We start from the raw sequence: 14,417 nt of genomic DNA, 5'->3' as shown, positions 1-14,417 counted from the left end.
GAGTGAGAATCACAGATTTCTCTGGGGCCGCATTTGTGAAAGTAAGCAAGCCACACAAAGCCAGAAAAATCTGATGGTTACACCGAACTTGCTCAGACTTGGCAGTGCAATGCTTGTGCAAAGGCCTCTCTGCTTCGCTTTCAGGACTAGAAAATGGTGGTCCCCAAGCACAGACCACCATTCTGCCTGTTTTTGATCTTTGGTCTACGCTGCTCACTATCTCCTAATGTTATTGCACTGTTAACCTTTGCCGTCACACCTCAACAATTACGGGTTTCCGGTGGGAACTAACTGGCGGAGCCCGTAAACTCCTGTGAAGTTCACTTACCAGGTTCGTCACCCATCAGCTTCTCCATCTGGGAGGCGAGGTTGCACTCCAAGATCTGGTGCCTGCATGACAAGTTTGCACTTGCAGACAACACCCGTGTGCTCATCTCAGTACGTTTTGACATAAGTGTACAGTTAAGCATCGATGTAATAAAATTGAACATAATAAAATTCTCATATAACCCCTTCAGTCATGAATTACGATTGTCTGTCGATAAATGTGTGAAGTTTATACAATTTACACCAAGGTGCTCGAGACTCCATAGAAAGTAAGTCATGGTAGGAGAATGACTGTGCATTATATATACTGACCCATCATAATTACATAGTAATTAAGTATTCATTTATTGCACAGTCAGTCATGCTACAATTCTTCATTAAGAATATTGAATCACCGACTTTAATTACATGCACAGGTTAATTATTGGGTGCAAGTATAACAACGAGGAAAAAAAAAGAACTCTCGCAATTACTACCAAAACGCCACACTACAAACGTCCCGTCAAACACTGCAGTGCCCTCACCAAAGCGGCCGTCTGAAGTGGTACATCTCACTCAGAAGTGAAATGCTCGTACTTTAAGAAAGCAGAATGTTCAATTTACTCAAAGGCTAATGTTCGCTGTCTATTTCTTGCAGCCACTGCACAGAAATGGCAAAAGTAAGCCACGTCCACAAATGTGTACGCTGTGACTGAAGGGCATAAAGTAGTAGTTTACTGTTTATAACTTCTTTTCCACAGAACACCATGTACAATCAATGACTGATTTTCGGGATGCCCGATTTTTCGGACATGCCCAATAATTTGGACACTTTCGCGGCATTGCCACATACCCCCCTTAGAGTCAATGTATACTGACGTCTAAAATTTCAGATCAAAAATCCTGCGCCACCCGATTTTCCATATTTTTCACCATGACTGCAGGTCTGAAATGGCATTATCGAAGCCACCACTGCTGCCATGTTGATTATCTCACCACCTTGAACAGGTGCTCTCGCACACAGATCCGTCGGCAGCTGTAGCCACCACTGCGACAATGCTAGGCCTAACTGCTTTGACATTCGCAACCAAGGTTCTTGCAATTTGGTGCTGTGTTTTTCATTGAAAGAATCTGCCACTGTCAGCTATAGCACCGACTCCACCTTTGAAATCTTCACCAATGGCTTCGAAGCTCCAAAAGCACGACACATAGCATAATACCGGTTTTTAAAGCCAGCTTTGCCTCAATACAGCAGTAAGTGGTGAAGCATACATGAAGTATTTTGGTGAAACATACTAAGAGTGGGAAGGGGCAATTGTCACGGGACATTGCATTTATTCCTTAATTATACAAGCATGCAGCCGTCGTCTCCTGTCACAGTACAGGCACCACTAGGCCTGATAAGTGTACTGGAAGGTCTTCAGTGCTATTTAAGATGTGCCTGTGGCAATTTGAGCCCTTGGAGGCAGTAAAAGGCACGCATTCATTTTTTTCAGACCGCCCGATTTTTCAGACATTTGCACAGCCAAAGGTGTTCCAAAAATCGGGTGTTGACTCTATTTGGATATAATATAATAATATTATAATAATGAAGTGTATGTACAACGATATCAATATAAAAAATTCATTGCCACCGCAAAACGATACCAAGACAATAAATGGAAATTTCTGCCGAAGGAGATGGTCGAATGGTTGAATTATAAGTGAATGCCTGCAGATGCACCTCTCCAACTGCGCAGTGCCTAACCAAGAGTGACCGCCTAAGAGGAACCACATCATGTTTGGCATGAAGTCCAAGTGCGATAAGGTCTTATCTATCACACTTCTCGCTCGAAAAAAGAGTACAGATACAAATGAGTGGATCGTCAAGTCACAAAAAAGTTACCCATGCAAAGTAACTCAAGCTTGCAAGAATATGCATGAAATTACCACTTTATAGATGGTACCTCAGAAATCCAGACAAAATAATAGTAAGAAGTAAAAGGAGGAAAAACCTCCATCAAGCAAGTGGAGTAGTTTTGCAAGCAGCTCACTAAGACTCGTAAATCCACTTTTATGCACTGGTGCCACATTCTCAAATACAGCGAAATCTCTTTGATACAGCAGTTCAAAAAGGGAAAATAAAAAAGGAATGTAAAAAGAAAGCATAACATAAAAACACTATCATCCATATTGTCTGAAAATCAAAAGAAGCTCACCCACTATTCTCTGCCATGCATGATCATATCAAAAGGACATGCAACGAGGATTAAATACAATCAGGTCTAATGGGCTTGCATTCTGGTTTCAAAGTATGCCCATAATAGCTTGACAGAGTAATGGCAACATGCACCATGCAACGACTGAGGCAAGACCCAGAGCTGCCAACCCACTTGACACAGTCCTTGTACCGGTCGTTGCCAACCGAGCTGGTGGAGACTGCCAGCTGCAGTAGCAGCTCCAGGCGGGTGGGCACAATGTCATCGATGTTCTGGCCGAGCTCCTCCTCCGCCATGTCCATGAACTGGACCACAAAGTCACCCTGGTCCATCAGGAAGAAATGCTTCACCGACCTGCAGAAGGTTGCCCAGTTTCTTGTACCACATACGGTCAACGACAGATTCAGTTCCATGGTACCAAAACCTGAAATTCAGTATCTCTTGGGGTAAACAATGGCAAATCATTTTCAGTTTTCTATTAAAAAGCTGTATTTATCTAAAGTTGTGCGATTCAATTTTTAGTCGGTTTACTTCACAGGTTATAACAGTTGATTGTGCTTAAACAATTGTATACAAAGTTGCATATGAAAATTGTGTATCGGTGCTTATATACATGGATATGAATGTAGAATAATACTGTTGATTTTGTGTAATTGCATGCTTTAACACGGTTATTTCACCAAGCACTAGGCTTGTACATGTTTTTTTGTAGCTGCTACTATACGTGTATTGATTATGGGCCTCCACTGGCCTTTGGCTACTGGTCCTACAATTTTTTGTAAAAATTCATGTATGAATGATAAGTACATGAATTGAATTGAACTGAGTGAATGAAAGGAGGTCAGTGGAAATTTTACACCCACATCAAATTAAATCTGTTACTGCCTCTCCCAAGATAACACTCACACTCTCCTGCTACTCCGGAAGCAAATCACTAAAAAAAAATTTTAAGAATGCCGCTGGTGCCATCTATGGAGAGGTCAGCTAAACACCCACAACTCCTAGGTTAAATTTCTGACAGCAGGCATCTGAAAGGAACACGTCTCAGTGCTCTCTTGCTTCATAAGGAAGCGCTGCAGTCTAGTCAGCTTGGCATGTCTGCCTGTGCTTTCATAGAGGCAAGAACTTATGAACTGTTGTATTAGCTCCGACAAAAGTGATGATGAACCAGCTCATCAATTTAGCATGAAATTTTTGTTAAACCAAGATGCAAAATAAAAAAAAGGAAATCCGGCAAGGTGTACGGAGTAGTTGGGGAAAGAAAATGGCAGTAAAACAGTTAAGGGTGCACAGAAAGGTATAGATCATTGAAAAGGTCACAAATGGCCATTTGGGGTTATTTAACATGCACTCAAAACATGGAACACAAGCATTTTTGCATTTCGAGTATTAAGTACTTAATGTATGCATTAGGCAAGAAACAAATGGTTTGGATGCTGGCAGTCAATGAGTTAGAAAGCTCCTACTTTTTACTTTTGTGCTGCACTAAGGCTGGAAAAACAAGATAGAGCGTGACAAAAAATTATAAAGATGCAAGAGGTAGTGTCATGGCCCCACTGCTTTATGCACGCTACATTACATGTGCAGGCTTGTTCCTAAGCCTCTCAATGCAGCAGCAACAAAGTTAAGCAATTAGAAGGGCGGACATTGCCACCCACCTGAGGCGTCCCATGAGGTCCACTTTGTCCATGAGCAGGTTGAGGAGCATGCGGCTTGCCTTGTGGTACACGGTGTCAATCTTCTCGGTGTACTCGCGTTCGTCGAGCGAGTAGCACAGCCGGCCGTCACCCGAGCATGATGCCGGCCTCTGGCCTACAGGGGACAACAACTACTCATAAATACTCCCGGCTGAAATAGGGAATATGTTCACCGCGAGGACGCGACTGTTGCAGGGTGTCTACTACACTGGCATTTCCAAATTCCCTGATATTTGCAGGTCTTTCCCTGACTGTTCTCATTAAAGTTGCCTAGCAGTCATGACAATGAGAATTTAGGTGCAATGAAATAAATGGTGGTGCATGGCTAGCCACGCTGCTACCAACCCATAATTACAAGCTACACTATCAGTAAGACATCAGCTAGTTGAAATCAAGATTCAACTGTTTCATGTGTTTCAGGAAAGCTGACAAGGGCTGACAAAGGTGGAGTCTTGTGCAAGTTCGTAATGCATGAAAAAATGAGTGCAGGACCATACACAGGGACACGTAATGACACACACAGCACTGATTTTTGAAGAAAGAAAAACATACATGATGCTAGAGCAGTGCCGTACGAGTCCCCATCTTCCGAGCTCTTCTCATTTTCGTTTGTTACTCGAGCCAGCATTACCGCGACTTTCGACTCTTTCAATAAAATTACAGCTGATTTTTCCTTATAGAGGCACAAATTCCGAGTTTTCCCTCAGTTTTTCTGGACTACTCAAAATCCATGAGAATTCCCGGTTTTACCAGTTGGTAGACACCCTGTAACTAGTACAAGAAACTGTGGTTTCAGAAAATCTAAATGCATAACTTCTGCAGACTTGGTGTCGCGAATCTCTACACTTCCCTAAAGTATCGCAAATGTTCGCATGTTGTGTCAAGCTGGGATTAGGCGTCGATGCTGCATCTCTGGATGCCTGCCGACTAAGGACTCCTCATGTTGTAAACAGTCCTGATGAGTATGGCTATTATTCACATACTCATCAATGCCAGTTTAATTAAATTCTTGGGCTTCATGTGCCAAAACCACAATCTGATTATGAGGCAGGCCATAGTGTAGGGGCTCGAAATATGCACATTACACAAGCATTTTTGCATTCTGCCACTATCGGAATGCGTTCACAGCAGCCAGGATTGGACCTGCAACCTGTAGCCCAGCAGTGCAATGTCATGGCAACTGGGCTAATATGCATGGGTCATTGAGAGTTGAGAAATGAGCAAAATTCATAACTAAGGGGCTTGACATATAGTGAAAAAATTTTGCAGAGAAATTTACCCTCATTTCTCCCATATTTCTTTCTCATTCATTTGCAGAAATTTAAATTTTTTATTTCGAAAACAACATCTGACACACAAGGGATGAAATTAATTCTAAGATTATCTGAAGATAATCTCACTGTTTTTTGAGTCCCACAATATTTCCAGAGATAAATGCTGGCTCTAAACATTTGCCCTGTGATTGTTTGTCACTTTTGGTGACAAATTACCTTCATAAATTTTGTGCTGCCACACCACAATCACTGGAGAGCAAAGTCTGCATCTGAGTTCTGTGCATCCCACAAGTTTTGTTTTCGGTGATTCAGTTCGGTGGTTTCCATGTTTCTACACATTCATGTACGCGCATGTAAAACAGTGTAGAGATTAGCATGCAAATGTTTCCTGCAAGCAAACACTTGTCAGGCCAGGCACCAGAACCTTGCCTCCCAGATGGAGAGGCTAATGGGTGATGAAACTGGTAAGTGGACTTTACAGGAGTGTTGCAGGCAAAGGCTGGCAGCATGATCAGCAGCGGGGATGGAGTGTATGCAAAAGTGTCGCAGGATTTAGTTCATACTGTCACTGTGAAGATACCGTCGACACAGGATGAAACCATATCTCTGGTCGCAGACACTAATATTAAACAAAATGGTGACCCTAAAGCAGCCCCTTTATTGACAGGGTCTGCATCAGGTGAGCTGAGGAGTCAGTGAATGAGTGTAAACACAAATGTAAGTTAAACATAGATAGAATAAACTTCAATGTAATAAAAGTCTAACAGTGAAGTATTTCACTTTTTATAACTGCTAGTCCATAAACTACCACGTACAGTCAACAACTGATTTTATAGATGCCCAATGTTTCAGACATGCCCGACAATTCAGATGCCTTCGCGGTACTGTGACATAATTCATTAAGTAAATCCGGACGCAAAAACCTTCACCGTTCGACTTTTAGAAGTTTTTGCCATGACCACAGGTCCAAACGGCATTAATCAAAGCCACCACTGGTGCCATTTTGGTTATCTCACTGTCGGCACTGTCGCAAGCAGATTCATTGGCAGCCGTAGTGACCAACAATGCCACGCTAGGCCTGGCTACTTCGACGTTCGCTACCAAAGTTCTTGATATTCGGTGCCATGTTTTTCATTAAAACAATTCGCCAGAGTTAGCAATGGTGCCAACTCCACCTTTGTAATCCTCGCTAATGGCTTTAAAGCTCGGAAAGCATGGCACGTTGCATAATGCCATTTCCGAAAAGCCAGCTTCACCTCAATACAAAAATGTCACACGGAGAAGCATAAGCGAAGTATTGCGGCGAAGCATATCAAGAGTGGCACAGGGGCAATTGTCACAGTACACAGTATATATTACTTAATTACACACGTGTGCACCCACCATCTCATGTTATGAGCACAACTATGCCCAATAAGTGTACTGGCATACCTTCAGGGCTATTTTGGAAGTACCTGTGTCCATTTGAGCCCTTAGGGACAGTAAGAGGCAGGCATTCATTTTTTCGGACTGCTCAACTTTTAGAGGACATTTTATGGCCCCTATGGAGTCCTCAAAAGTCAGTTTCGCTTGAAAGGCAAAGCATCGATTGAGATAGCAGATTAGTAAACAGTTATACGATGTAAAGATGGTAATTTTATCGACCGTATAAACCTGTAAACATTAGCTTACTAATTAAATTAACAATCACGGTGACCCGTGCAGAAGAAAATATGAATAAATCTCACTCTATGACCGCGCACACTCGCTGTCAAAATGCGTGAGCGAGGAAGTGCGGCAGCAGCAGTGAGCGAATTGACCTTAGTGCTGCCTCTCACTTCAACGTGACCTAAGCGGCAAGAACACAGAGCACTCGAAGCTATCAGCACACAGCGCACTCTGTCCCCATCACAGATCGCTTTTAAGATAGGGCCGATGTGGTTAAGCGTGACTGCACCATATACAGCCAGCCGCTGCCGGATTAGAATGCCGTCCTCCTCCCCTTCCCTTCCCTGGTGCCTTGTGCACGATGGAAGATGGCATGCTTCTCCCCGGCTTTCCTCTCTTGTGCGCGCCAGATTGAGCCACCATAATCACCTCACCCTCACATGCTTTCAATCGCACATACAGCACATGGTGACGATTTTATTGATCTTGGACTTTAATGGAACATCACAATGATACAAACAACAGAAATTTGCCTGGAGTGTCCATATTATTGCTATTGCAACAAAATCAGACATTGACTGTATTCGGTTTGAAACTTCCAATGTTAGCCTACCCCTAGTAATTATTGCAGGAAACTCTGTCACAGATGGTCCCAGTATAGCTCAGCAGGCAACAGGCAAATATGTAAGACTTGAACATATTTTTGAACATTTGAACATAGGTCCTTCTTTGAACGTCCTGCTTGAACGTTCCAAGAAGGACCTCTTGCTTGCTCAAGAACTTACCACACTGGAGGATGACGTTCTGGTATTTGCCCGTTATGAGGATGCGGTCCTTTAGCGACCGCAGGAAGCCTGGAATCATCTCTGAGCGCAATGCATACCGGCTGTTCCAGTAGCTGTCATGACATACAGGTCAAGGAAGCTATACAGATAAAAAGTGAAGCAAGTGGTTTCTAAGCAACACAAATTTCAAAAATAAGGAAATCGAATAGGCATTATTTATGAACATAATGAAACTTCAGAAATCTGTTCCCATCGACGGATGGTCAGCATACCACAATACTGAAGCTCCACAATGACTAAAACATTTTGACAGAGAACAGAAGGTGGATTTGTTTGAGTCTCAATATAGTAGACTTCCATTAATTCAATTTTCCAGTCTATTCCATCCCATTCCATCGCGGTGAAAGGTTGTGGCCCGTGCCCATGCATTTCTATGGGCAAAAGCTTTCGTTATTTCTATCCTAAAATTGGCCTTCGCCATATATTCCAAATTTTACCAGACACCACGCACACACCTGACCCCTATGGCTACTACGCCCCTTTAGTAGCAGCATGTCTCAGTAGAGCTAAGGAAACAGTGAATACAACGCACACGTCATCTCTTGTTGAAAACGACCCATTTTCGGCCTGCCCTAGGAAGATTTTCTAGCAATGTCACAATGTTGGATAATGGTACTTACTTTATCCTAACATACGCCTTCACATATTTCAAGAAAGTTGGGCTGAAGAGTTCCTGCGCAGTGCAATCAGATAAGAAACCAAAACCACATTTGCAGCACTCGTATGCTTTACCAGATAACACGGCTGTGTCATAGCAACGTCGACTTTTAGGAAACCGATCGCCATTGTGCAACACATACTTTACCCTTACCAATTTTTCTGGCTAAAACTCAAATATGCGTTAGATTTCTACTTCGTTTAGGAGCTTTAATGCCAGTTCTACATTAGTTTTCTACTTTGGACACATAGAAAGTGGGCGTACATTCCATTTAGGGGTGTGTTAGAATCGGACAAGTACTGCCAAATGAATAAGCAGTGAGTCAAGGCATTTCTTCTGCATCTTGTTTAATTCGACCCAACAGACAAATTATTCAGTTTCCTCGGTACCGTCAAGGTCAAATTGGTGGAAGTAAACTGTATAGCTAATAACGTGGTATACGTAAACATTGTCACACATGTTGAATTGAGTGCATAAACAATGGAGCATGTGTGTAAGTCAACTTTTAATTACATTCCACAATAAGTTGTCACGGTTGAACTGATATCTTCACTTGAGACAGAATGCCTGTGTCCATGCGTGTGTTGCCGTCCTTACGGCAATCAGGCAGATGGAGTTCTGAACACTTTTTTTCCGTTATGCTACAGTTTTTCAGCCGAGACTCGGGCTTCAAATCCTAACTCCCCCGTGTGTTTTTTGGTCGCATATTTATGTAACAAATTCTTACTAAGTAGCTCTGCTTTCTATTGTATTTGTTAAAGAAGTAAAAGAAACAACAGAAATAGGGAAGGTTTGTCCTTTGCAATATCGTCATCTTTAAAAATGGTGCCGGCTTATGCTTACACTTACAAAGTGTGTATCATTAGTTTTACAGCCCTCCATCCAATAAAATGCACCTTTCTTCTTGTACTATAGTGAAGCCTCGTTACTACGACCACCAGGTTAACAAACTCTGAAATACGTGGCTGAATACTTATACTTTAAATGTAAAAATATTTCAGCGCTGCAAACTTCAGAATACCGAACTTTTCAGAATAACAATCGTTATTCGATTACTGTGTCATGTCAATAACGCCTCAGTACTACGAAGACATATACTCAAGTCTGAAGATTCTTGGATTTCAGTGTATCTTTCACGGCAACCAGAGCGATAGGCTCGCAGGGAAGATAACACACACGACCTAGCGACACATTGAAGCCTCATCCTAGGGAGGCGTGGTGCATGGGCTTGGAAATACTGTGACGGCGAGGGCCGGACGGCGGCTTTTTTTGTTGTGGAGGCAATGACGCATCAGGTGTTCCAAGCGCATGCTCCGCCGAGACAGGTGTCACCAAGAAACGAAGCTGCGCATCTTCCTTCTTTCACCTTTCTGTGTGCATGGAGAAATTAACCTCCATGCTCGCAAAGGACACCACATGGCTTGGGCTTTGCAAATGGGGTCATTTACATACGCTTGCACTTTGCAATAGTTCAGGTAGCAAGACAGTTGCAGTGTCCATGACAAGCAACGTGAAAAAATAAAAAGAGAGCATTGAGCTTTGGAGGCGACATGGAGTTTCTTGTTCGTGGGCTTGATGGCATCTCTTTTGCATGTGCTACGGTTACTATACGGTGTTCCAGGAGAGCGTGGAAGCGAAATCTATGGAAATTGCCACACGGAATGGTTAATTTTAGGACTTTCACTATAATCACTTTTGAGAATAACAAACACTTTGCTGAGGTCCCCTAAAGTTCGTTATACTGACATTTTACTGTACATGGTTGCGCTGCAATAAGCTTCAACAGAGGGCAAACAGGAGTGCCCCCTATACATGTCCCAGAACGTGCTTTGTCACAGCACTTCTGGAGCACTTCTGGTGTGCTACTGGCGCTCCGGTTCAAAAAAGGCGAGGGAGACTGGCGAAAACAATGCAAGGATACTTGTCCATGTTGTCGACGGACATGTCCTCTTTTTTCACCTGGCTCTTGTCTCCCACCAGGAACTGAGTGTGGGAGAGGAGGAAGAAAAAGAAAGAGTGGAACGCGGCGTCATATTTCACTGTTGTTCAGCAACACAACTGTCCCAAAATGATTCACTTCCTTAGCAACAATGAGCCATCTCAGTCGCACTCTGCGCTGATCCGGTCCCCATGACTAAAGGAAAAAGCCCCTTGCCGATGCGTGCTGATCCAAGAAACTTGCACATGAAGAACAGCGAAAAAGTGAGCTCGCACATCCTTCTGGAGAACTAAGGTCCTGGCTTGACACTGTCCGAAATCAACCAAAGACTTTACCAGAGTCTTTGCAAATGCTTCACTACATTCAAGCTCAGTACTTTTACTATTCTCCATTGTAACGAAAGCACGTTCCTGTATTCTGCGCCAGCCACACCGATGCCGGCAGCACAATTTGTCAGCCTCATCATACAACCAGTTCAAGGCTGCAACACAGGCTGTGTTAATGGCTCTCCTCTCACATTCTACGTAGGCTACAGCATCGCACACCGCCGACCTACGCTGGCCACTGCATGAAAAGCACTCTGCAACTGCCGCCTGACAGCTTCACTATAAAACATTTGACAGTGTACCGTGCTCTGTGACCTGCGAGGCAAGAGAGCAAGGAGACAAGACCCGAGGCACAATACTTTGTCTGCTTTCTTCAGAAGAGGCAAGATGAGACACAGAAGTGCAAACGAATTATGTTCATAACTTCATTTGTAAGAAATTGCACAGAAATGAAGAGCCCACTCTTGGTGATGTATTCGATACACCTCAGAAAGAGAGCTTACGCACAATTTCCGAGATCACGAGAGGTGATAACTGACAAACCAAGAACAAGTGCACTGTTCAAACGCTGTAACACAAGGACCTGAAACAGCTCAGTGGTTTTCTGTGTAGACCGTTCCAAGTCAGCTGCTTTAAAGGGACACTAAAGGTTACCAGAAACTCAAGTTAAAGTGGTAGAGCAATGTTCTAGAACGTCTAAGGAGTCAAAATAATCGCGAACAGAGCTTTAGTAACCGAGAAATTGAGGTAAATGCATGACACGATTTGAGACCCCCCAGCGACATTCCGGTACTAGCCCGATGACGAAAGGACTCCTCCTAATTTGTGTTACTAATACTCAACTACTCGTATTAAAAAATATCATTTCATTCGATTATAAGACGGAAAAAAATGCTACTTGTCTACGTCTATTCGATTCTAAGAAAAAATAACAATCTTGACGTTACCCTTCAGTAATATGGGTGTTCGAAAGGTTTCGTTTTCGCTCGACTCTGCGCGCTCGACTCTGCGCCGCGCACGCTTTGGAGTTTCAGTAGTTTCGTTATCGCGTCGTGCTGTGAGGGTTCTGCTGGCTCGCAAAACTTTCATTTGGAACAAGCAGCGAGAATGCCACGTCCATGTGATGTCGTGGGAAGCCCTCGTTGCTTTCCCGCTCCGGAGAGCCGGTGTCGAGGCCGCCGTCGTAGTACGCAACGACGCCGGCAGTGCGAGCCCTCAGCAGCAGGTCGCGCTCGTCGGTGCTCAAATCGCTGAAGTTGAGCCCACCATCGCGAGCCAATCTGTCGGTGTCAGGGTCCATTGCGAGGAGCGTCGAAGTTAGCGTCATAGAATGAAGTACCAGCTTATGGGCGCCTTGCGCTGGAGTTTGAGGTATAGTAGCGGCGCCTGGTGGCGGTGCGGGAAACGACATCTGGGTCGTGCCAGCTTGGGTCGTATTGAGCCGTGGCTGTGGCGAAGCACGTTTCTAGGCCGAGTTTTGCGTCAATTCGCACATTTTTATGCCCTGTTGCGAGTGCGAAAAGCCTCGTCGCTTCTCATAGACCACGCCGACCACGCTGCGAGCTCGCCGCAGCCTATAGTTTAACGAAAACGGACTCTCCGTGTGCCGTGGGACGTAATGTGCGACGTAATTCGTTTCTCCTTCCGCTAGCCACCATACTCCCGCTTTCGCTCTGCTGTCGGCTCTGTCTTGGCTCTGTTTCTGGCCGCGCATTCGCGTTTTGCGCAGAAAAGCCGTAGCGCCGTCTGCGGACGCTGTTCTACTCAACGATGGCGCAACGTCACTATGAGACCATGATGTCAGTACTCCTCGATCGGAGGGCGGGCGATTTGAATTGCGCTAGAGGTACGCGGACGCTTCAGAACGCATTTTCTCTTAAAATAAGTCTCTCCTTGGCACGAAACAAGCGTTTCGAGGTTTCTGTGATGGTATTTCAACAGTCCACGTTGACTTAATAGTAACCTTTAGTGTCCCTTTAATTCAAGAGAAATATCAGGCATGAGAAAAGCGACTCATGATGAGCATGACAATGTAATTTTACGGTTGTACTGATAAAACAAGAGAAAGAAATGCTTCTTTTTAGAGCTGCATAATAGTAAAAAAAAAAGGTATTCTATAATTTGAACTTCCAGTACTTTCTATCCTTTCTGTTTTGGCAGTAAAAATTTTCAACACGCCAAAGCCATCCAATTTTTCTCCTTGAGAATAAAATATGTGAATTGTTTAACAAGCACTGCATATTCGCAATTAATGAAGAATGTGTGGGCAGAAAGTTTCAATTAAAACTACAGAAAAAAAAAAGAACAAGAACAGAAATAGATAGGGAAGAATATGACCAACCTCCTTGAATGGGTCATTTATGCACCCTCTGTATACCCAACTTTCCAGCATGTTGAAATATGGTACAGATGCCTGAAGGTAGAAGAAAGAAAGCAAAGGCAAAATATTGTTATTGCACAATACGATATTGTCCAACCAATGCTGTTTCCAAATGCTGCATTGAATTACACTTTAAGTCATTTCACTGAAATATAGAACATTTCACTTAAGAAGCCGTTGAGAAAGTTCACTAGAACATCCCTCATTAACATTCATTTTGTCGGATTTTTGCACTTCGCTTTTGATGTCTCCCTTATTAAAGAGCTCAGACAGGGTTTCCAAGTACATCATCTTTTTTAAATTAAAAAGAAAATGAAATTTCTGCATACGACCACTCACCGCTTTCGCAAGGAACAGGCAGATGTCCCTTGCTTTGGTGTCACTGTGAGTAAATTGAAAGGGACATATTCAAGGCTGTCAGTCAATCTGCTTATAAGACTATTAGTCAGCCACTGCTTTGTTAATGTTCAACCTTTTCACTGAGAATCGCAGTGACTTATGCTTAGCAGAGAGGGAGAGACTTCAAAAATTGCAAGTTTGGGAGGCTGTTAAAGGATTGCACAAAACTAAACAGCACAAACCTCAAGTGGTGTAAAACATTGTGGATATGTACGCACTTAAAATGAAGCTGTAATGAATCCCTGACCTAATCTCCATAGAGTCTAATGTACAGGCTGATTGCTAAAAGGGGCCCAGAAACACCTTTTGGGCTCAGTGGAAAAACGCATTCCATGGATAGCATACGCTGATGCGAACATCTGAGCCAAATTTTTCACTTATGTGCGGAGCTCACAAGCGGAGCAGTAAGTCACTTTTTTTTTTTTTCGAACACCCTCTTTTCAACAGAAGCCTTCTTTTTACCCTTTCAGGGCAGCAGGTGGACCCATGGACGACGCTATCATGAAAAGCGCCGGCAGTGGGCAGTGAATGCTTTGTCTGCCTCTCGCTCCAATGGGTCACTGAAACTCGAGATTACACAATCTCCCGATACAAAACGTCTCGATTTCTGGTGCATGTATTAGCCTTGGCTGTGCCTGGCTGTAAGGGCGGCTGATGGTGTACACAGCAGCGCACCCTGCTTTAGAGGTAATCTGCCGCATGTGCAAAGAGTGGGCAGGATGAGACGGCATGGCATCTGTCTTCTTAC

The 14,417-nt window shown here is 43.6% G+C and overlaps 1 protein-coding gene across 1 annotated transcript in view; it reads right to left on the bottom strand.

Moving 5' to 3' along the window:
* LOC142563914 (gamma-tubulin complex component 2-like) overlaps positions 1-14,417 on the bottom strand; it is a 59,360-nt gene that overhangs the window by 20,045 nt on the left and 24,898 nt on the right. Inside the window, exons 11-17 of the mRNA XM_075674619.1 lie at positions 13,610-13,652; positions 13,232-13,303; positions 10,547-10,608; positions 7,908-8,020; positions 4,163-4,316; positions 2,679-2,858; positions 329-390 (exon numbers count right to left, since the gene is read on the bottom strand). Of these exons, the coding sequence (XP_075530734.1) occupies positions 329-390; positions 2,679-2,858; positions 4,163-4,316; positions 7,908-8,020; positions 10,547-10,608; positions 13,232-13,303; positions 13,610-13,652 (686 nt within the window). The remainder of the gene's footprint in view (positions 1-328; positions 391-2,678; positions 2,859-4,162; positions 4,317-7,907; positions 8,021-10,546; positions 10,609-13,231; positions 13,304-13,609; positions 13,653-14,417) is intronic.

Source organism: Dermacentor variabilis, chromosome 11, assembly GCF_050947875.1.
Source record: "Dermacentor variabilis isolate Ectoservices chromosome 11, ASM5094787v1, whole genome shotgun sequence".
NCBI classification, from domain to species: Eukaryota; Metazoa; Arthropoda; class Arachnida; order Ixodida; family Ixodidae; genus Dermacentor; species Dermacentor variabilis.
Note: the sequence above shows the minus strand (reverse complement) of the source record. Positions and strands in the feature narration are given on the sequence as shown.